This window comes from Schistocerca cancellata, chromosome 1 (assembly GCF_023864275.1).
Source record: "Schistocerca cancellata isolate TAMUIC-IGC-003103 chromosome 1, iqSchCanc2.1, whole genome shotgun sequence".
Taxonomy (NCBI): Eukaryota; Metazoa; Arthropoda; class Insecta; order Orthoptera; family Acrididae; genus Schistocerca; species Schistocerca cancellata.
Genome location: NC_064626.1, coordinates 74,733,627 through 74,755,303, shown reverse-complemented (window position 1 = coordinate 74,755,303; position 21,677 = coordinate 74,733,627). Strand labels below are relative to the sequence as shown.

Here is a 21,677-nt window from a genome sequence, read left to right as displayed (position 1 = left end):
AGCTGCATTGTCTGATACTGCAGATCTTAACCTTCATAACCATATAGATGATTTCGAAAAGTTCATCCCACTGCTGGAGACCTATCCTCGTAAGTATGTGTGTGGGGCCCACTGTATACAATGTACCTCAAACAGGATTGCTGGAAAAAAAAATCCAGTTGCTTTCCAGAACTCTAATGGTTTTCTGTTATTCAAATAAGGTGCAGCAGCAGACACGATCTTCACTCTAACATTTTGTGTCTTACGGTCATTTCTCATTCTGTACCCAGTAAAGTACGTCAATGTAATCAAGAAAGACTATGCAATTTAATAAAATCATAAAAAAATTCTGTTTATCGGTCATTCACAAATACATTGTAGCTTAACACTATTATAAAGGTTTGCAAATCTGTTATGTCCAGCATTGATGCTAATTCTCCACATATCCTGAAGCTTTCTTCTTAACATACACATTCGGAGTTCATTAACACAAACTTCAAATGTTTCAAGAGGAGTTTGATTACTATCCTATAGTGCTCACATCACTCTTCTAATGTTTACTATTGATGATAGCAGTATTTTTGCTAGCGATACTGACTAGCCTACGAGAACCATAAACATGTGATATTTAAATGAAAATAGCAATTTAATAGTCTTCGTTGAAAACCATTAACTTTCTGTCATCATTGCTATTCATCTCAAAATTAATAATGATGTTTTAAAGTGCGTACGTGATTAATCGCTAGCTGAGAGCTGATACGATAAATGAAGACGCATCTACAACTACGGTAGCCAAATTTTTTAATGAAACTTTAGATCAGATGCAAAGCAGAGATATTATTTGAGCCGCAGCTTTTCATTTCATCATAAATTTTCTTCTTAAAACTAGTACTAGTATATAAAATTTACATTTGATATTGTGATCCTTGTATTTATTCTTCAGGTAGACCTAAATGTTTCTTGACGATTGTTTTAAGCTACTCTCTTATGCGCTGGATATAAGGTCTATATGAGAACGTAGATGAGAACTTTCTGAAACTATTTTACTCCATTATGGCTTTTTATAGGTGAAAAACCGTGTAGGAAAGGTCATTGGAAGTGATAGAAAAATCGAGTATCATTACAAAAATGTTTGATTGAACGCTGCGGTGTACTCTTGATGAATCAGCTGATGCAATTGAATTTTGCGTAGCAACGTCCGCAGTATAATGTCTATTACAATTAAAATTTGCTTTTACTTGAACAACGAAAACAATTAAATGAAACTTCTGCGAAACTGAAAGCAACATACCACAATTTGTATCAGCGGCATTTAGGTCTGAGTATTTTGTTTTGACAAATCGCTGTACAGTTGGTAAGACTACTGTGCAGTGGATGCAGTGTTTGTGGCGATGGAGGACTACTCAGCTACGCTAGAAAATATTATACGTAAGTTGTTAATGCTATGTAGCTGGATGATATTAATTCAAAAGTATAGTGCTCAAAGAGGATACCATTGTCAATATTGTTCGTCCAATGAAATGCGTCAGTCAGCAACGAAGATTTTAAAACGTCGCTTTCTATGTTGTTACCTTCTGTTTGACAAGACCTGAGAACCGCTCGACATGAATTAGTTTTGCTTCTTGAGTATTCAGTTATTGTCAATACCATAGAGTTACAATGCGTGGTACATTGTTAGTAGGCGATGTACGAATGAAAAGTTTGTGTTTAGGTGCTACTTCTGACTATGAATAAAAATAAACTATTCATGACTACGAGAACCAAAATTTCATGGAACCTCGAACCTTTCGGAAGATAGCGAAATTCAGTTTTTTTGGCACGACTAGCATTTGGTTACTGCGATGGCATTTCCAACAAAAGAGCAGTGTGTGTTTCTGATTTTCATTACGTTCCATAGAATTAAAGTGAATTTTGGAAAGTAGGACGACACTATAGCGCTAAATAGAGTAAACAATTTCCTTGGTAAACAGTTTCCTTGTGCTTCAGTGATGTAAAAATAAAAAATGGCTACAATAGTTTTTATCAGCAGTTGACTGGTAGGGAGGTTGTAATGCTTACGGAAACTAAAACAAACGAAGTGAGGAACAGCTTCGTAACAAAATCGAATACTTGAGACTTGTCGACTTATGTGTTTTCATATTTCTAAGAAAACATTTTGTAATGACTTGTATTAAAAATCTGAAGCTTTCGACTGTTGTCAATATTTTGATGAAATGCGTACACACAGAATGTCAGCATTGTTCCTGTAACTGTGATGTGCAGGTGTCTGGCGTCAGATCTAATTGTGCTCTCGTAAAAGGTAACTGTGTGCCTGGTTAATCACTGCGTGCAGAAGGATTGTGTTGAATATTTGCTTTTTTGTAGGCGAAAATTGTTTTTGTCTGCATCATCGTAAAACATTTTTTCTTGACAAACTGTTACATTGGGATTGAAATAATTTGTTAGAGAACGTGTGTGGACAGGAATAGTTTTACGCCAGATCCCCAGTTTTGTGCAGTGCGTCCAGAACAAATTATACTCATTCTAGATGTACGTATATTGCTCGTGGCCAAGCGAAGTTAGGATATGAATCGCAAAGGATAAAACAAAAGTTTCATGAAAAGTAGCTAGTTGAGTTAATTTCATGATTCCAAGAATTTAGTACACCACCTTATCTAAAACATAAAGTACACTATTGGCAGTGTGTTGCTTCACTTAGACTGGGATGCAGTTGTGTGTATAACTTGTATTGAGAGTAAACTATCCTTTCGACAAGTTTTGTGTTATTTCAGAGGATACGGTATTAGAAAATAGTTATTTTAATCTTAATTTGGTTGAGAGAGAGCCTAAGCTAAGTATTCATAAAAATCACCACATACAATTGACCAAAGTTCAGAATTATTATTGCCTACTAGTATGCTGGATTCCCTTCTGAGCAGGGTATCAAGAATTTGTTAATTGTGGATCCTTTTTCAATGGAATGGCTTTCGTAATTGGCAGGCCATTAGAAAATAAAATGCATAATAAATAATGTGTTAGTACAGTAGGTCACAATATAAACAACTCAAATCGTATTATCCTCATCATGCAAATCAAAGAATTCTTCAATGTTGTTAGTTGTTTAGAGCTACATGTTCCGTGAATTATAAGTACATTTACTACCAATGCAATATCATTGTCAAGGTAGGACCAAATAAGCCCCATTGGAATTTCATTAAGATACTATAATAAAATGGAGAAATGCACTTTGTTAATGTAATATATGGCAACATGCTGACCATGCATTGATTTTATTATATGATAATGAAACTTAAATTATAAGTTCGTAAATACAAGTACTTTGAATGCGATGCAAGTAGGATGACAGTGCTCCATTCATTTATATGGAGTTTTTTTGCATTTTTCAAATGATGATGATATGAAGAAAATGATCAAATACAAGTAGGTTGTATGAATTATGTGAATGTAATAGCTTACATTACACCACAAGAAGATAATTGAGCTTTTCAGTTTGCTTATTTTCAACGAGATGTATTTTGCACAAAGTAGCCTATCTTTTCATAGATGTTAAGATATGTCGCCATTTTCAGGAGATGATGGTTTAAATTTTCCTCCAGGTTTATTTTTTAACACATTGCCTTCTTTGATTAAGTTGAATGCTTCCTTAATCGGTGTATCCTCCACATAAGTGACCCAATGATGGATCGCTGATAACTCCACTGTTTATGCAGGCTTTGAAAACTTATGCTTCTTATTGTATTCATTGTCTGGTAATAGGAATTGATTTTTCGTGCTTGTGTGATCTTTTTACTATTTTCAAAATCTTTTACGTAGTATTTGAAGTAAATCTCCATTAATTGGTCAGCTGCATCTTAAAAAACTTGGAGATATATCATATAGCTTTTCTTTGTATTGTGTCTGTGTGAATTTTTTGAATGTTTTTGATTTGGGAAAATCAAATGAAAGTCATAGCAGTACTCTGTGGATTGTTCTTGTGTAAACATTTCTTTTGTAATTAATTGTCTAACTATTGTTCTCTAATCTTGTAAGAGTTCATTGAATCCTAACATTTATTGCTCCATACAGAGTACTTGGTCTCTTTGTTTACAGTTCAGTAGGACTACATCAAAGCATTTTACAAGTAGTGTATGTAAAAATGTCGTGTTTGTTCTGTACAGTGTGTGTGAGAAATTCCATGTCTGAATGTGTATTTATGTTTCACTAAATGTGGGTAACCTCATTTAAGTTTGCATTATTTTTCTCAGGTAAGGTGCCTGTCATGTAGAACATTTTTGTTTCAAAGAGAGAAAAAAAGAAAAAAAACTTTGAAATATATTGTCTCTAAACAAGTGCAGAAAACACCAAGTAGATGAAACTTCCTGGCAGATTAAAACTCTGTGCCAGACCGAGACTCAAACTCGTGACCTTTGCCTTTCGCGGGCACATGCTTGGTACAGCACTTGCCTGCGAAAGACAAAGGTCCCGAGTTCGAGTCTTGGTCCAGCACACAGTTTTAATCTGCCAGAAAGTTTCATATCAGCGTACACTATGCTGCAGAGTGAAAATCTCATTCTGGAAACCAAGTAGATGATTGTCAGCTCTGAAAGAATGGTACCATGTTAATATGCCGAAGTCGGGTCTCTGACATTTTAGCACAACAAACCTAACTGTTGAATATGAAAATCAGTGAAAGTGGTTTGGATGAGCTCTACTGTATCTTTTGTGAAAATCCCTCACGGAGAATAATTTTCCTATTTGGGTGAAATTAAGCCAATAGCAAGTTTATGTTCAACAGCAAATATTTTAACATTCATTGTCATTAATAACTAGAAAGCAGATACCTCCCCCCCCCCCCCCCCCCCTCTCTGCAACAGCACAGGGTAATTAATAGATCTGGCAATATAAGGGATGGCTGAATGTCCTTCCTGTCACCAACCTGTAACCCTGAGAATGAAATATGTGTATTCTGACTATCTGTGTGTAGTGTTTGTCACGTGAAAATAAGGGAAAAAAAACAACAACTCTCTCTCTCTTTCTCACGCAAATGCAATTTCATACTCACACGACCACAAAGAAAGAAAGAAAGAGAGAGAGAGAGAGAGAGAGAGAGAGAGAGAGAGAGAGAGAGAGAGAGGGGGGGGGGGGGGGGGGATGGGGTGCAAGTGTGTCTCAATGTTGTCATTGTGAGAGTCCTTTTGTTCTGTGTATCTCCGACCCAGCATCTCCACTATATGGCAAGTAACAAGTATCCTTTTCTTAATATTGTTGCGTTACATCCTAGATTTTCCATTGTTTGATTTCGTTTGACTGTTCCATGTTAGTTAAAAAAATGTGACAGTGAATGTCGGCAACTTTCTTGGCAAAGTCATGAAACCTGGAGATTATTGAGTTACTATCGTTCTTTGTAGAAGGCTGGATAAGTATAAAGAATTTTTCTTCCTCTTCTCAGTAATGACAAAGTGATATAAAATTGTACCTCAAAAGAGTAATGGTTTGTCTCTAGAAAATCAGAATGGAAGCTGTTGCTAGAGTGCGAGAGTACTTAGTACTGTATTAATAAAAATGATGTTCGAGACTATTAAATTTTCAGTTCTGTTGTACCTTAAACGCATGTCCCTAAATCTAGGCAGTTTATTGTATAACACAGGCATTTGCCTCCTCATAAAGGTATTTTAATATGCAAAATGAATTATTTTTCAGATAAAGCAACAAACCCCAGTAAACTTGTACACGACACACAGGCCATATATGAAGCATGCAAGTTTCTGGAAAGAGAAACATTTTGTGCACACGAAGCAACACGCCTGCTTGCAGCGAAAATTCAGTCACCTGATGAAAAGGAAGCCATGCGTGCTCTGGTGGTAGGGATATTACTGTTATTTCTAAATGTGTAGTATTTGCCTAAAATTGTTTTAATTTTGACAGTATGTTGTGTCACAGATGTGTTCTAAGTGTACTTCATTGTGGATCTAAATATTTTTGCTTGTATCTTTGTCAGTCATAAGTTATGTATTTGGTGTTGTGTTAGCATCGTTTCACTGCATGCAAATAAAACATTTTCCATTGTCTATAATTTGTTATCCATATCTTTCAAATCCTCATTAAAGTCATCATTGTGTATTGCTTAATGTATGGAATATGAGACATTTTGTGGGAACTATTGGTCAGCATTGATAAGATTCAAATATTGACTCACTGAAATGGCAAAATGACATGTTAGCCACATTACAGAGGTACAAAAAATTTTAAGAGACCTCTCCTTGTCACTTTTGTGTAAACAAGCCAGAATTTGCAATAAAGTGTCATTATGTTTAAGACAGAAGACTTGTGTTCAGGAGTAGTGTTAAAGCTCTTTCTGGTTATTCAGTACACCTGTTAGATTTCTGCAGTTTCCCCAAAATTGCTTGATGTTATCACTGGGGAGCGGACTTCAACAAGTTCCCTGCCTATTCTGTTCCCTTTGCTGAAATGAATTAGGTAGTGCAATGGTCAAGGTGGTATATTTGTGTTAAAGAAAGGTGAAACTTTGTTCAGCATCTTCAAATCAAATGGGCTAAATACCACTTAACATATAATGTGGTATATGCTAGCAACGTCACGAAACCCACATAAGGCTTGTGCCTTTTTCCTTTTACATATTGACTTCACGTCTGGTATAGTTGGGCCCGTGTGTACTGTGGTTGTTTGAAAACTCTTATTAGGGACACAATCACTTGTTGCTTCCCGTATGTGGATGTGTGGAATATATTGTGTGATATACATAACAATTTTTACTGTGATGAAGCTTGATAATGCCCGAGGGGGTGAAATTAGTTAATTATCAAGTTGTAGAACAAAGTGTTTACTTCAAAGTAAAATAGCAGCCTATGCAGGAAAATGATGTCCTTCAAGAAACAAGTAAAGTAAATTTGCTTTACTCTTTTTTTCAGCACCAAGCAGTGATAGCACACAAAAAGTGTTAACGTGGGAGGGGCAAAAGAACAGTACCTATGTTTCCAGTTACAGTTTTCTTTTTGCTAAACAATTTATTGTTTTCTTCTTTATTACACCAGTAGATAATCCTCAGTCTGCACAAAATGAAAATATACCGAAGGTATCTTTTTTGTATGAAGGCCAGTGCAGGGACAGGCATTATTGAATGTAAAGAAAGTTATATTTTTAAGATGTATAAAATTCACTTTATTATTTATTTCATGCTTCGAGGGCATTTATTGTGTCGCCAATGTCAGTGTCCTGAGACTAGTTTGTCATTGAAATTTGTTTGCCACTAACTGTTCCCGGCCATGTGTTGCTATGACTCAGTCTGGTTAAATGGAAAAGAATGAAAAGAGAAATCGCATTTTTCTAATACATATGAGAACTGGATATGTGTCTTCCCCCATCTCTGTCAATCTCCTCCTCCCCCCTCTTCGTCCATCACCACTTCCCCTCTTACCATCTACTGCTTTCTGTGCTCATGTCCTCCCACTTCCATCACCCCCTCCTCGACAGTGAGTCTTATTTATTGTAATTGCAAATACAGATTCTGTAGTAATATGTATATTCATTGGAGTATAATAATGTGCGTATTTGAATATTTGTTGTAAATAATCCACTACAGTTCAAAAGGAACAATGATGTAGGGCTACATAATTACAGTACCAGAAGAAAAAATGACATTTGTTATTCCACATAAAGTTTGTCTTCAGCACAAAAAGGGGTGTGGACAGTGGAACAACAAAAAATTTTGATCATTTACCCAGTGATATAAAATGCCTTACAGACAGCAAAGTAAAATTTGCAAAGAAACTGAGCAGGTTTCTGCTCGATAGCCGGCCGGAGTGGCCGAGCGGTTCTAGGCACTACAGTCTGGAACTGCGGGACTGCTACAGTCACAGGTTCGAATCCTGCCTCGGGCATGGATGTGTGTGATGTCCTTAGGTTAGTTAGGTTTAAGTAGTTCTAAGTTCTAGGGGACTGATGACCTCGGAAGTTAAGTCACATAGTGCTCAGAGCCATTTGAACCATTTTTCTGCTTGACACTACTTCTATTCAGTAGAAGAATTTCTATCTCTGTAATGTGCAAAAGCTGATGGGTAGGAATTACTAACTCACATCTATTTTCTTTTTGTACAAATTGAAATGTTCAGAATGTAACCATATGTACAAATTAATTTATGATGTGAATGTAAAATGATATGTTCCACATCATTACAATTTATTGTACAAAATGATCCATGGAACATGCAACTAACTAATGGAACATCATTCCAGAATTTCAGAGCAATCTGTGAAGGACTTTTGGAGATTTACTATGATTTTGTAGGAAACAGACGTGCATTTTTATTTATATAGATTGTGTAATATGAATTTTTGTGAGATTGAAAGTATAACTATTTCAGCGACCACAAATTGGTAGACTCATCTGTTATTTTCTTTTAGCTTGGCATGTTTAAAACTAGACTCATCATTATATGGTGATGATCAGGAGGATCAGTCCTTATTTGTCAGCCAGTTGGCAGGTAGTAATTGATTAAACTTTCATTTTATTCAGAACTGATTTACAATTTCAACATCAGTGTGATGTATGATCCCCACAGACACAAGTACTTTCTTATATCCATTGTGGATGGAAGTAAGTAGCCTCTAAATATCATTTTGGGGAATTACATGTCAGGCCTGGAGCACATGCTGTGTCAGTTCAGGTTCGTGAACATTGCTGGCTGGTGGCTGGCATGGAAGTGTATGTTTAGCCATTGCTTGCCAGACGTGCTCTGTGGGTAACAAATCAGGGGATTAGGCAGGCCAATCAAGGATCCATACATTCCTCAAGCAGCTTGTGGTGTGAACTACATAGTGAGGTCTTGCATTGTTGTACCGGAATATGCCTTTTGGAACCCTGCTCATGAAGGGTACAACAACAGGATTTACTGTTCTTGCCACATGGTGGCAAAAGATTCGGCATGTGTTCAACAGTAACCAGATCAATCCAATAATTCCCACACACCATAATCCCAGATGTTGGAGAGATATGGGTCTTAATCATTTCTGCTACTTGTGTTCTGTGAGCAAGCTGTCTGTGGATGTGGTGTTGATCTGATTGCCACAAACAGAAGCAAGAATCCTCTCCAAACACCACAGAATGCCATTCAATGTCCTAGTTGACTCTGGAACTACAATATGCAGCCCCCTGTTTGTGGTGTAGTGTCAGCTGAAAATAGCACATGGCAAATAAAGATCTCAACCCAGATTTCAGTTATCTGTTCCCGACTGTTGTGGTGATACACTACCTGTAACCTTCGACCAAATTTCAACTGTTGCCTTGTGTCTGTTCATCAGTTCTACAATATTCTCATGGTGTAGTCATATTGAAAGGACTCGCAGCTTATCTTCAAACTGAAGTGTTATTGTGGGTCCAGCTTGTCACCACTCGCTCTGCACCAATGTCAATTGTCTGTATGATAAGTTGGTTTCATCATTGTCTATTCATAATGCTAATGACTCAGGCTTTTTTAAAACTCTGAAAGGTGGTGGAAAAACTGTGCATGCATTTTGTGTTGTAATTTCAAACTGAAAAGTTGCCGCAACATTACACACACCCAGTAGCAATCATGTACACGAAACATTCTTCTTCTGTGGGAATGGCTATATACCGTAATGAAAATAAGCTTGTGTGAGTAGTGTCTCCCACATTCAGGGAAATGAGTTCGACAACATTTTTTCAAAGTGTTCATGATATAACATTGTCCATTTCCAATAGTGTGTTCCAAAAAATCTAAATAGCTATCACCTTTAGAATGCCTTTCTCTACTGTCCTTTCCTTCTGTATTTATGCAGTAATCCAATATCATTGTGTGTGTCTCATTGTGTATTCGTGTCTCTCATTGAATTCATTATTCCTCAATTTCCAAATAGCATCCTGATATTGAATGGTCATCAGCAGGTAAAGCATTTGGTTTTGCTCATTCTTTCTTTCTTTCCGTTTAAGACATAATCATGCTCATTGGTGAAAGTTACTCAAAGAATATGATACAGATCGTAAGTTCTTTCATAGCTGCAATATTTATTCTTTGTTTCATTGTAGTTGTTCCTGATGTTCACTGTGTAAGAGATATATATTTCTGAATTTCGGGGCATATTCCATGCAGCAGAAGAAGAAAATAACTCTAAACAACTATATACTTGCTTCCCCCCCCCCCCCCCCCCCCCCCCCTTGTGGATTGTTGTACCCTTCAAAATGTCTCTGATAGTATTAAATGGTTTCACAGAATTTCGTGACATTTTAGTGAAGTGACACTGTATTGGCAGTGTTTGCTGCATAAATCTACTGTTTCAGGTGGTTTAGTAAATGATGATCCAAAGCATCGATTTCAAGAATACGTGCAAGCCATGGAACTGATTTTATTCTTCTGTTAATGTATTTATCTACCTTATGTGGTGGGTCTCGTCCATTTTATCTTGAACACTGTTACTGAAAACATGTGCTTCCTACTATTCGCAGAGACACCTGTTGTAACAAGTCTGAAAGAGCAATCTGTTTTGGAGAACATATAAAGCCACCAGACAGTCCCCTACATTTTCAGCCCACAAGTTGATCTTAAATTGTTGCTGGTATCTTGGCAGAATTGAAAGATTCCAAACACTGCCACATCAATAAGCAACTCTGAATATACAACTGTTGGATTGACACAGTTTGTATCAAACCATCACAAAGTTTACTTCTCTGATCAGTGATAAGCATGTGAAAGACCCCACACATGATGATGATGATGATGATATCAGCACAAGAACTGCATGTGAAATAATTTCCAAGCTGCCCTATGAGCATATCACCTGCTGTGGTGATGTGTATTGTATGTATGCATGGTATCTTTGAATCTGAAGATAGGAAAGGGAAATCAAATGGTCTGAGATATAATCCTCAGCTAGTTCTAGGATTTTTTTTGTCACATTGTGGGTTTTTTGCTCCTGACAATGATTTGTTAAATCTGAAAATGCCGAGTTGTATTAAGGTTCAATATCTGTTAAACTACAGGTCACCCTATCACTGGCTGGTTAAGTCACTTCGAAGGCTGAAGGAAGCAAGGAGTATACCATCCCTAATAGGACAATGTCTAGTAAGACATAGTGGTTTTCAAACTTACCTTTAGGTTGAAGGTGGGCTTCACGTTTACAGTAGAGTACACACAGTTTATAAAACTGTGATGGATTAAAATGGTGTGCTGAACAAGGACTCAAGTCTGAAGCACACACAATAATTACAATCAAGGTATTTTGCAGGGGTTGTGTCAACATTTGAAAGAAGCTACAGCTGCCTGTTGCATGATCTTCATAGTACAGCAGCAGTGTGTCAATCCTGAAGTGTACTACATTAAGCTGCAAGTTGCTTTCACCCTCATAAAGAGAGGAATTCATTTACTCAAAGGTTTATCTCATCAGTGAGGTTTAAAATACTTTCCACACATTAGTTAAGAGTCCTGGTCTAGCACATAGTTTTAATGTGCAAGGAAGCTTCAGAGAGTTGAGTATGATGCTGCTGACTGCAAGAACACTCTAATTTTGCTGTGCTATAACTGTCAACAGAATTTGAAGAGGGAAAAATATTAATCCTGGCCCATGACTGCAATTTAGGAAAGGGGTTAAGCTTGGGAGTAGATTAACAGAGCAGTTTACAAAGCTGCCCCCCATCCCACCTCGGGAGAAATCCGCGCACTTCTTCTGCCTGTGTCTAATTTAATCATATGTTTAAATGTGACATTTAACTGACAGCAGATAGCGCAATATTCGAATGGCGCTGTCTTTGAGTCATCTGCAATGTTATCATGAGGTGGAGCACGGCTTTCTGACGTGTATTGTGATCGCTGACGAAACATGGTCTCACCATTTTGAACTAGAAAACAAGTGTCGGAGCAAGCAGTGGAAACATGTGACTTCATCACCTCCAAAGAAGCAAAAGGCTGTGCACACCAGTTCTGGTAAGATCATGATGTCCTTTTTTTTTTATACCACAAGGGCCCACTGCTTGTTGAGTTCCTGGTATGGGGAACCACCATCAATGCCCAGCATTATCATGCCACTTTACAGAATCTTAGACAAACCGTCATGTCAAAATGCTAAGGCATGTTGTGCAATGGCGTTATCCTCCTGCATAACAATGCCCACCCAAACACGGCCAATGCGGTGAAAATAACATTGCAGCAGTTTCGGTGGGAAACACTGGAACATCTACCGTACAGTCCTGACCTTTCACTGTGCGAATTGAATTGCGCGTGTTTGGACATCTAAAACAAGCTATTCGCAGACATCGATTCACAACGGATGACGAAGTGTGTGACTGGGTCCAGGCTTGGATCTGACAGCAGCCTACTACCTTTTTCAAGAATGGAATTGGATGGCTTGTATCGGAATGGGATAAATGTGCCAACAGTTTTGGCAACTCTTTTTGAGTATGTGTACTGTGTATAACTACATTTTTGAGTTAATGAAATCGTTACTTTACACTAGTAACCATGACAGATGACTCAAAAATTGTTTTCTTGTAGATGACACAAGTGTAACTGTGGAGGAAGTGGAATGTAATATAAGCAGTGGAGCTAATAGCTGATAGAGTAGTAATATCAGCACTTGGTTTTCAGAGGACAGATAAACCCTTAACATTAATAAATTGCTATGCACGTAGGTTCAGACATGGAACTCCAGTAAATATAGAATTTTACTGTCCATTGCTGTTCGACAGTCAGTGAAGTTGATCATTTTAAATTCTTAGGGCTGATTGCAAATGGTAGACTTTCTGGAAGGATCACTGACAAAATCTTGGGCCGAAATCAAATGCTAGTGACTTCACCATAAGAATGATCTCCACTTTCTCAGACAGTGCTTTTGCATACTCTTCTTACCTTCACGTTGTTATCTTACATTGTGTTATATTTTGGGGCAACTCTGTGCACTCACGAAGAATATTCTTAGCTTAGAAAAGGGTGGTTAGAGTGATAGCAGTTTCAGTTCACGAAGTTTGTGGTAGGTCACTGTCTAGGTGTCTTGGAATTCTGACTCTGCTATCCCTGTACAAATATTCCACTGTGGGATTTGTTGTTGACAATATGGACTCATTCACGAGAAACTGCAACTTTCATTCATCAACTACTAGGTGAATATACAATTTGCTCTTGGATAATGCTTGCTGTACAGAAAGGCATGTACTATTCAGCAAGTTTCATTTTGAATAGTCTTCCACCAGAACTGAAAAAAATTGAGTGATAAACCCCAAGTATTCAAATCGCAAGTTGAAAGGTTTCCCTGTTGTTTTTGCTTTTATTTTGTACAAGAATTCCTTGCAATAGTTGAGAACTTTTCTGTGTAATGTGTTATTTATTCGTATACTCCCGTACAACTTTTCCTTTGTTTTATTTATTCTTTCATTCATACATTTTCTTATAAGCATTCTGTAAGCTATGTGCTGACTCATTCTGTGACCAAGTAGCTTAATTAGTTAATTAATTACAAGTGATGCCTAAACCGTTATCAGTTATTTTTCAGTCTTTGTTACACAATGGCTTGTCTTCAGATCTGAAACAGAATAAAACTAAGTATGTACCACCTGATATTTTACAGTAAGTAGAAAAGAATCGTACATAAAAGTAGAAAATGTTGTTCAACAGCAATAGTACAGTGGCTGCTCCTGTGCTACACCGTTCAAGCACACTATTTATGCAGTGTCTTCCGCTTTGCGGCAGTTCAGAACTTGGCTGCCAAGTGGAAAAGGAAAATTGTGCTGTTAGTATTTGTGTGATCTTTTTTAACATCTATGTTATTTAAGCATTTGTTGATTGCATGGTAATAGAAAGAATATACCTGGGATAGGTTTTCAGTATGAGTTACAAAAGTTCCTCCCAGTTGCAAACTAACTGGAGGTTTTCTGTGATGGTAACAGGTGGAAAAGTAACTGAACAATGTTGCACACTGCTTACAGCTTATCCCAGGCAGGTGCAGATTAAAAGAGAATACTATAACACACTCTCACATTTTAAAATCTCATTCGGTACAGTCCCCAACACTTAATCAATTCTCCTCAACCTGTCCGGTAAGTCTCCCCTGACTCGGGGTTGTGGACTAATTTTCCAAACTCTACCCATTATGTAAACCTCACCAGTACATTTTCTTCATCCCTCTTCCTTTCCCTCCAATTCTTCTGCCAGATGAAGGAGCCACTGGCTCTGAAAGCTTCCAAGATTCATTACCTACATATGTGTGTTCTCCTGCTGCTGCTTGGAAACGAGATTTTTTTTAATCTAATTACATTATATTTTCAAAAATTGACTGTTTTCATTAATACAATCTCTTATAAGAGTTACTTGTATAAATCACATAGTAGAAAATCTTTTGACAAAGTTGTGGTGTGTTAGTGGACATTTTAAAGAGGGCAGTGCTACTATTTTGCCAGTGGGCCTAGTTATGGCAATTATTTTTGTACTCCTGAATAACTGTAGTCATCAGGATGAATTTCCCTGTGCACCGGAGTGTGTACTAATAAGAAACTCCCTGGATGATTAAAACAGGGTGCCGAACAGGGACTTGAAGCTGAGACCTTTTAGTCCCGTAAGTTTCGCAGGAGAACTTCTGTGATCGTTGGAAGGAAGATGAGATGAGCTACTGGCAGAAGTAGAGCTGTGAGGATGTGTTGTGAATTGATTTTCAGTAGCTCAGTTGGTAGAGCACTTGCCCATGGAAGGCATGGGTCTGGGATCCAATTCCCAGCCCAGTGCACAGTTTTAATCTGCCAGGAAGTTTCAACTATAGACATACTTCTAAGAATTTTTGGAGAAACAGAAAAGGACAACTTGGACAGCAAAAGATGTAATAATCAAAATACATTTTGAGTTTCCAATAAAAACATAAGAAACCTGTTAAATAAGAAAAATGTTGTTTGCATATTGCTATAGTGTACTGAAGAATCAGAATGTATTGCTACACATGTGTTATGAATAACAGAACATCATTTAGATGTCACAGAAGTTGCACAGATGCACCTATGCGGATACAATTTAGTATCACATTGCCATAGTTATAATAAAAGGATAGGGAAGAAGTGGCTTCATAGAGGGTTTGTCTGGAAAATAATGTATCACTCTTTTTTTTCTTTAATTTATTGCTCAGATAAGTTCCACAACTTAAAATTCTCTGACATGTGGTGACATATGGTCCTTCTGCATCGTACCTTTTTGCCGGTGTGATTTCCAGGCATCATAAGCTTTCTGGAACTTCTCTGTCAGGATGCTTTTCAAGAAAGCTGTTGAAGTAACTTGCACATTGCCCACCAACGTGATGTTTTCCTTTGAGTTTGCTTTTCAGTCAAGGAAACAGATAAAGTGCACTGAGGCCAGGTCAGAGCTGTACGGTGGCTGTGGCACCCTCGTCACACTGATATAGGTCAGATAGGCCGATACAACAAAGGCAATGTCAGCCAGCACACTGTCGGTGCGTAGTTTCCATGATGCAAGGAACTCCTATGAATACAGGCGACCCTGTGAGTCAATCTCTGGAGCACTGTCATGTCCACCTGCGGGCACGGGGGTTAGAATAGGCCCGAGGTATTCCTGCCTGTTGTAAGAGTCGACTAAAAGGAGTCTCACACCTTTCGGCCTTTGTGATGTTCTGCTGTAGGGTTTGACCTACATTTTTCAAAATTTTCCCGAAGAGTGACCCAATTGGTGAAGGGCGCCTTACATGGTGCATCATGTCCATCATGCATTAAGATCTTTAGCCCACTTTCTCATCATGGTATTGCAGTCCCGCTCATCCTCCATCTCCTGAGCGAGGACACCTTCCTGGGTGCATTTTCCTCCACCCACTATGCAGTGTCATTTTCTGCACCGACGAGGACCATGGAATTCTTTGAACCTCATATCCAGCACGGTAGCCAGTCCATTGTGGTGGTGGGGCCACCATGTACCCTGTTGGTTGTAGCTCCCTGACAATACAGGGTCGATCTGCTGATGCCTGTGCTGTTAATTCCTCATGTATGCCATGGAGTAGATGCCCATCACCCTGGGGCATGGGGACTCCCAGCAATGACCATCCTGCCAGGTGGCCCTTGCTGAGGCTGGGTGGCACTCGTGGGGAGGGCCCCTGGTCGGAGTGGTTGGCATCAGGGCGGATGACACACCATGAAGTGTAATACATTATCTATTGCTGGTGGTCCGCCGCCAGCAGTCTCTAAGCAGGCAAAGTCTAACTTCAGTGCTAAGAAATATGACCCCAAGTTGTTCCCCTCCCTGGCCACACCATGGGAGGAACGCCAGGCTAAGGATGGCAGTGACGCTTATTCATCCCGGTACCTCATATGTACGAGAGTTGATGGGTAATCTTTCATATCCATGAAGCCTCAGTTTTTTGTGGAGCATTTGGAGGACAAGTTTGGGGAGGTGGAAGGCTTGTCAAACTGTGCTCTGGGTCGGTCTTGATAAAAACAGCATCCTCTGCCCAGTAATGGGCATTATTCGCTTGTGACAAGTTGGGGGGGATGTTTGTTACCATCACGCCCCATAAGATCTTAAATATGGTCCAGGGTATTATATTTCACAGCGACTTTCTTTTTCAGTCTGACAACGAGCTGCACGCAAATTTAAGAGTGGCGAGGTGTTCATTTCGTCTGGTGTGTACATAGGGAACCGAGGCATAATCAGGTTGCCAATGGTGCCTTTATCTTGGTCTTCGAGGGTGACACATTACCCGAGAAGGTCAAGATGATGGTCTGCCGCTGTGATTTCAAGCCATATATCCCTCCCCCAATGCGGTGCTTTAAGTGCTGGAAGTTTGGCCATACATCTTCCCGCTGTACTTCCAGCGTCACATGTCAAGTTGTGGACATCCATCACATCCCATTACTCCATGTGCCCTGCCTCCCATCTGCATCAAATGCAAAGAGTATCATTCACTTTGCTCACCAGACTGCAGGATTTTACAGAAAGAGAGGGAAATAATGGAATACAAGCCACTGGACTGACTGACCTACACTGAGGCTAAGAGGAAATTTGAGGGCCTACATCCTGTGGCTATGACCTCTTCCTACTCTGCCACTGTGAGAACAGTTGTCGCCTTGTAGGTTCCTTGCATTCCAGTCGCCTCTCAGAACCAGAAGCCTACACCTGCCCCCTTGATGGGGGGGGGGGCACTTCCCTCCCTGTTGCTTCCGCACCACCTATTTCGGGAGCAATACCCCCCCAACCATTGGGGATATCAGTCCCCACTTCTGAGCTGGAGAAGTGTAAGTCTTCTTCGGCTCTTCGGCACTGTCCTTACTGGTCAAGGCAGAGATGTCGAAACTTGACTGTCTCAGTACGACCTTTGCCTCTTAAATACTGGGGTTGCTTACACATTTCAATGTGGCTCATGGTAGCTACTTGGCCATTGATTTATCAATTTGCAGCACAGGACTTCTCCCATCTATCCGTACATGGCGACCTGTGTGGTAGTGACCACTTCCCCATCTTCTTGTCATTGCCTTGGCATCAGGTCCACGGTAGAGATGGGCAAAACTGTTCTTTTCAGAGATTGGATCAGAACTGTTCACTCCCTGAAATGAATTAGCTCTTTTTCATGACTCACCACTCATTTACAATAGAAAATAAATGGAAGGCACATTGCCCTTTAAACTTGGTTTATTCCAGTACTATACCTGTATTTTGATCTTATTTGATCCTATTTTGAAGTAACACAGATAATGAGTAAGAATTTTGTATTGTTTATTGAAATTTCCACGATATGACAAAGTTTTTGATTATTGATTTATTTTGCACTATCGTGGTTTTTTGGGTGATCGGAAAATGTTGTAACTTGAGATTTACATTAACAATATATTTGGCTATAATGTATTAAAATTTCATTAACCTCATACAAATACATCGCAAGCCATATATTTTTAAAGTGAACGTTTCCTTCCGAAGACGCCTAAAATCGCGAAATCCATACCAGAATAAGAAAAAAAAAATATAAATTTGACTGTAAGACGAAAGTGCTGCATATAGCCTTACGCAGAATAAAACAAGGAAAATATTGGTGTATCACATTTTGCGATATGTTTATCGGTTCGCTCGTAATTAAAGCGTAAATTCGAGTGTCCATAATAAAAATCCTATAGTAAGAGGAGTCATCAGGAACCTAATCTAATCAGTTTAAACAAATAAAAATAAAATAAAAACAATTGATGTATACATAACATAATAATGTAATATACATAGCGGTATTACTACGAAGAACAATATCCAGTAGAGACAGACTCCGATGCAGAGGCGCTGAGTCGAGTAGGTCGAGCCGCGAGCTGTATTACTGTGTGAGCTGAGACCGCAGAGACCAGCCGTGACACCTGAGTCGCTTTGCTCGACGCTCTGGCTAGAGTCGAGACGGTGGGGCGAGCGTTGAGCGGGCGAGTTCCGAGGGTGGGGGTAGCGGTGAACTCACCCGCTCCGAGACAAATCGTTCGTTCCCTTGCGAGCAGGTTTTTGCAAGTAGTTCCTATGTTATCCGCTAGGTGGCTCTCTGTCCTGTTGCTCGCATCAACTGCCCAGAGGGCAGGACGTGCGACTGAAACGATCGCCGACAGAGAGCGATGCGAAGTTACGCTGCACCAGACACTGCAGGCGGCAGACGACGCACAGAGACGGCACGGCATATGTGAAACACAAAATCCAATGGGCCACTGCACAATGCAGGCAGCCAAGGTAGAAGCAGGGCAGAGGCCGGCGCTGGCTGTGTTGTGTGGCGTGCACTGTGCTCTGACCAGTAGAGGCGGTGCTGATATGCTCCGTCTCTCTCTCTCTCTCTCTCTCTCTCTCTCTCTCTCTCTCTCTGTCGTGGGAAACGTTTGGAGCTACCGTTCTTTTTTTCTGAATCACTGATTGTTCACTCCTTTGAAAGATTGAACTCTATGAATTAGTTCAAGAGCGGATCTCCCATCTCTAGTGCACGGACACCTGCCCAGATGGGCTTTAAACAAGATGGACAGGGGAACTTTCAGCTCTGCTGTCATAATTTAATCTCCCCCACACGGTAACATCGATGTGATGGTTGAGCAGGTGACAACAATCATTTCTGTGGCAGAAAACAAGATCCCTCGCTCTTTTGGGTGCCCCTGGCGAAAGGCAGTCTCTTGGTGGTCACCGGAAGTCGCTGAAGCAATTAAGGAGCATTGGCGAGCTCTACAGCGGCACCCTTCATTGGAGCACTTCATAGCCTTTAAACAGCTCCGTGCCCACGTTTGCCAACATATCAGACGGCACCTTCCCAAGTCTGAGGAAAGATCAAATGTGTTTTTGAGTACCAGACTCCAACAGGTGTTCCCGGTGTTGACATAAATGGTGTGTTATCTACCAATGCAAACGCGATTGCTGAGCACTTTGCAGAGCACTATGCTCGAGTGTCTGCATCGGAGAATTACCCCTCAGCCTTTCGCGCTCTCAAACTGCAGCTGGAAGGGAAAGTCCTGTCATTTACTATACACCACAGTGAAGCCTATAATGCCCCATTTACAGAGTGGGAGCTCCTCAGTGCCCTTGCACATTGCCCCGACACGGCTCCTGGGCCAGATTGGATCCACAATCAGATGATTAAACACCTCTCATCTGACTACAAGCAACATCTCCTCATCATCTTCAACCGGATCTGGTGCAATGGTGTCTTTCCATCACAATGGCAGGAGAGCGCCATCATTCTGGTGCTCAAACCCGGTAAAAACCCACTTGATTTGGATAGCTGTCAGCCTATCAGCTTCACCAATGTTCTTTGTAAGCTGCTGGAATGTATGGTGTGTCGGCGGTTGGGTTGGGTCCTGGAGTCACGTGGCCTATTGGCTCCATGTCAGGGCAGCTACCACCAGGGTCGCTCTACCACTGATAATCTTAGGTACCTCGAATCTTCCATCGGAACAGCCTTTTCCAGACGCCAACACCTGGTTGCAGTATTTTTTGATTTACGAAAAGTGTATGACACCACCTGGCGACATCATATCCATGCTACATTATACAAGTGGGGTCTCCGAGGACCGCTCCCGATTTTTATCCAAAATTTCCTGTCGCTTCATACTTTCTGTGTCCAAGTTGGTGCTTCCCATAGTTCCTCCCCCCCCCCCCCCCCCCCCCTCCATCCCCTGCCCGCCCCCCATGTCCAGGAGAATAGGGTCCCACAGGACTCTGTATTGAGTGACTCTATTTTTAGTGGCCATTAATGGTCTAGCAGCAGCTGTAGTGCCATCCATCTCACCTTCTCTGTATGCAGACGTCTTCTGCATTTCGTACTGCTCCACCAGTACTAGTGTTGCTGAGCGGCGCCTACAGTGAGCCATCCACAGGGCACAGTCATGGGCTCTAGCCCACGGTCTTCAGTTTTCGGCTGCAAAGTCATGTGTTATGCACTTCTGTCGGCATCGTACGGTTCATCCAGAACCATGACTTTACTGCAACAACGATCCACTCACTGTAGTGGAGACATGTCGATTTTTAGGACTGGTTTTCAACGCCCGATTGACTTGGCTTCCTCACCTTCATCAGCTTAAGCGGAAGTGCTGGCAGCACCTCAATGCCCTCTGCTGCCTGAGCAACACAAACTGGGGTCACGCTCTACACTGCTGCAGCTCTACAGAGCCCTGGTTCAATGCTGCCTTGACTATGGGAGTCTGGTTTATGGTTTGGCAGTGCCCTCAGCATTGTGTTTACTCGACCCACTGCACCACTGTGGCATTTGCCTAGTGACAGGAGCTTTTAGGACAAGTCCGGTGACTAGTGTGCTGGCGGAGGTTGGAGTCCCTCCATTGCAGGTTAGGCATGTAGGCATGCACAACTGCTGCCCAGTTACATTGCACACGTTTGTAGTTCTTCTGCACATCCGATTCACCGTCTTTTTTTCCTACCCACAACAGTTCATGTCCCGCATTGGTGGCCCAAGTCAGGGCTTCCAATTGCAGTTTGTGTCCGATCCCTTCTTTCTGAACTGGAGTTCTTGCCTTTACCACCTATACTTAAGGTTCATTCACATACATTTCTGTGGTGTACACCTAGGCCGCGGCTTTGCCTGGACCTTTCACATGACCCTAAGGACTCAGTTAACCCTGCAGCTCTTCGCTGCCACTTCCTATCGATTCTTGACGTGTACCGAGGCCACGAAGTGGCTTACACCAACGGCTCGATGGCTGATGTTCACGTTAGCTTTGCGTATGTCCATGGAGGACATATTGACAGCATTCCCTGCCCAATGGCTGCAGTGTTTTCACTGCTGAGCTGGTGGCTATATCTCTTGCTCTTGAGCACATCCATTCGTGCCCTTGGGAGTCGTTTCTTCTGTGTGCTGACTTGTTGAGCAGCGTACAAGCTATTGACCAGTGCTACTCTCGTCATCCTTTGGTAGCGATCATCCAGGAGTCCATCTATGCACTGGAATGGTCTAGTCGTTCAGTGGTGTTTGTCCCAGGTCATGTCGGAATCCCAGGCAAAGAACTTGCCGACAGGCTGGCCGAGCAGGCTACGCGAAAACCGCTAATGGAGATCGGCTTCTCTGCAAGTGACGTTCGTTCAGTACTACGCCGCAAGGTTTTGTGACTTTGGGAGACAAATTAGCATAACCTCACCATGCACAACAAGCTGCATGTCATTAAGGAGACTACGAATGTGTGGCAGTCCTCCATGCGGGCCTCTCGCAGGGACTCTGTGGTCCTCTGCCGGCTCCGCATTGGCACGTTTGGGTGACACGTGGCT

General features: G+C 40.8%; 1 protein-coding gene across 1 annotated transcript in view; it reads left to right on the top strand.

The window, feature by feature from the left end:
- The first annotated feature begins 1,126 nt into the window (after positions 1-1,126).
- Positions 1,127-21,677, top strand: part of LOC126165269 (ADP-ribosylation factor-binding protein GGA2) — a 117,868-nt gene continuing 97,317 nt past the window's right edge. The window contains exons 1-2 of the mRNA XM_049920305.1: positions 1,127-1,407; positions 5,659-5,819. Of these exons, the coding sequence (XP_049776262.1) occupies positions 1,371-1,407; positions 5,659-5,819 (198 nt within the window). The 5' untranslated portion in view covers positions 1,127-1,370. The remainder of the gene's footprint in view (positions 1,408-5,658; positions 5,820-21,677) is intronic.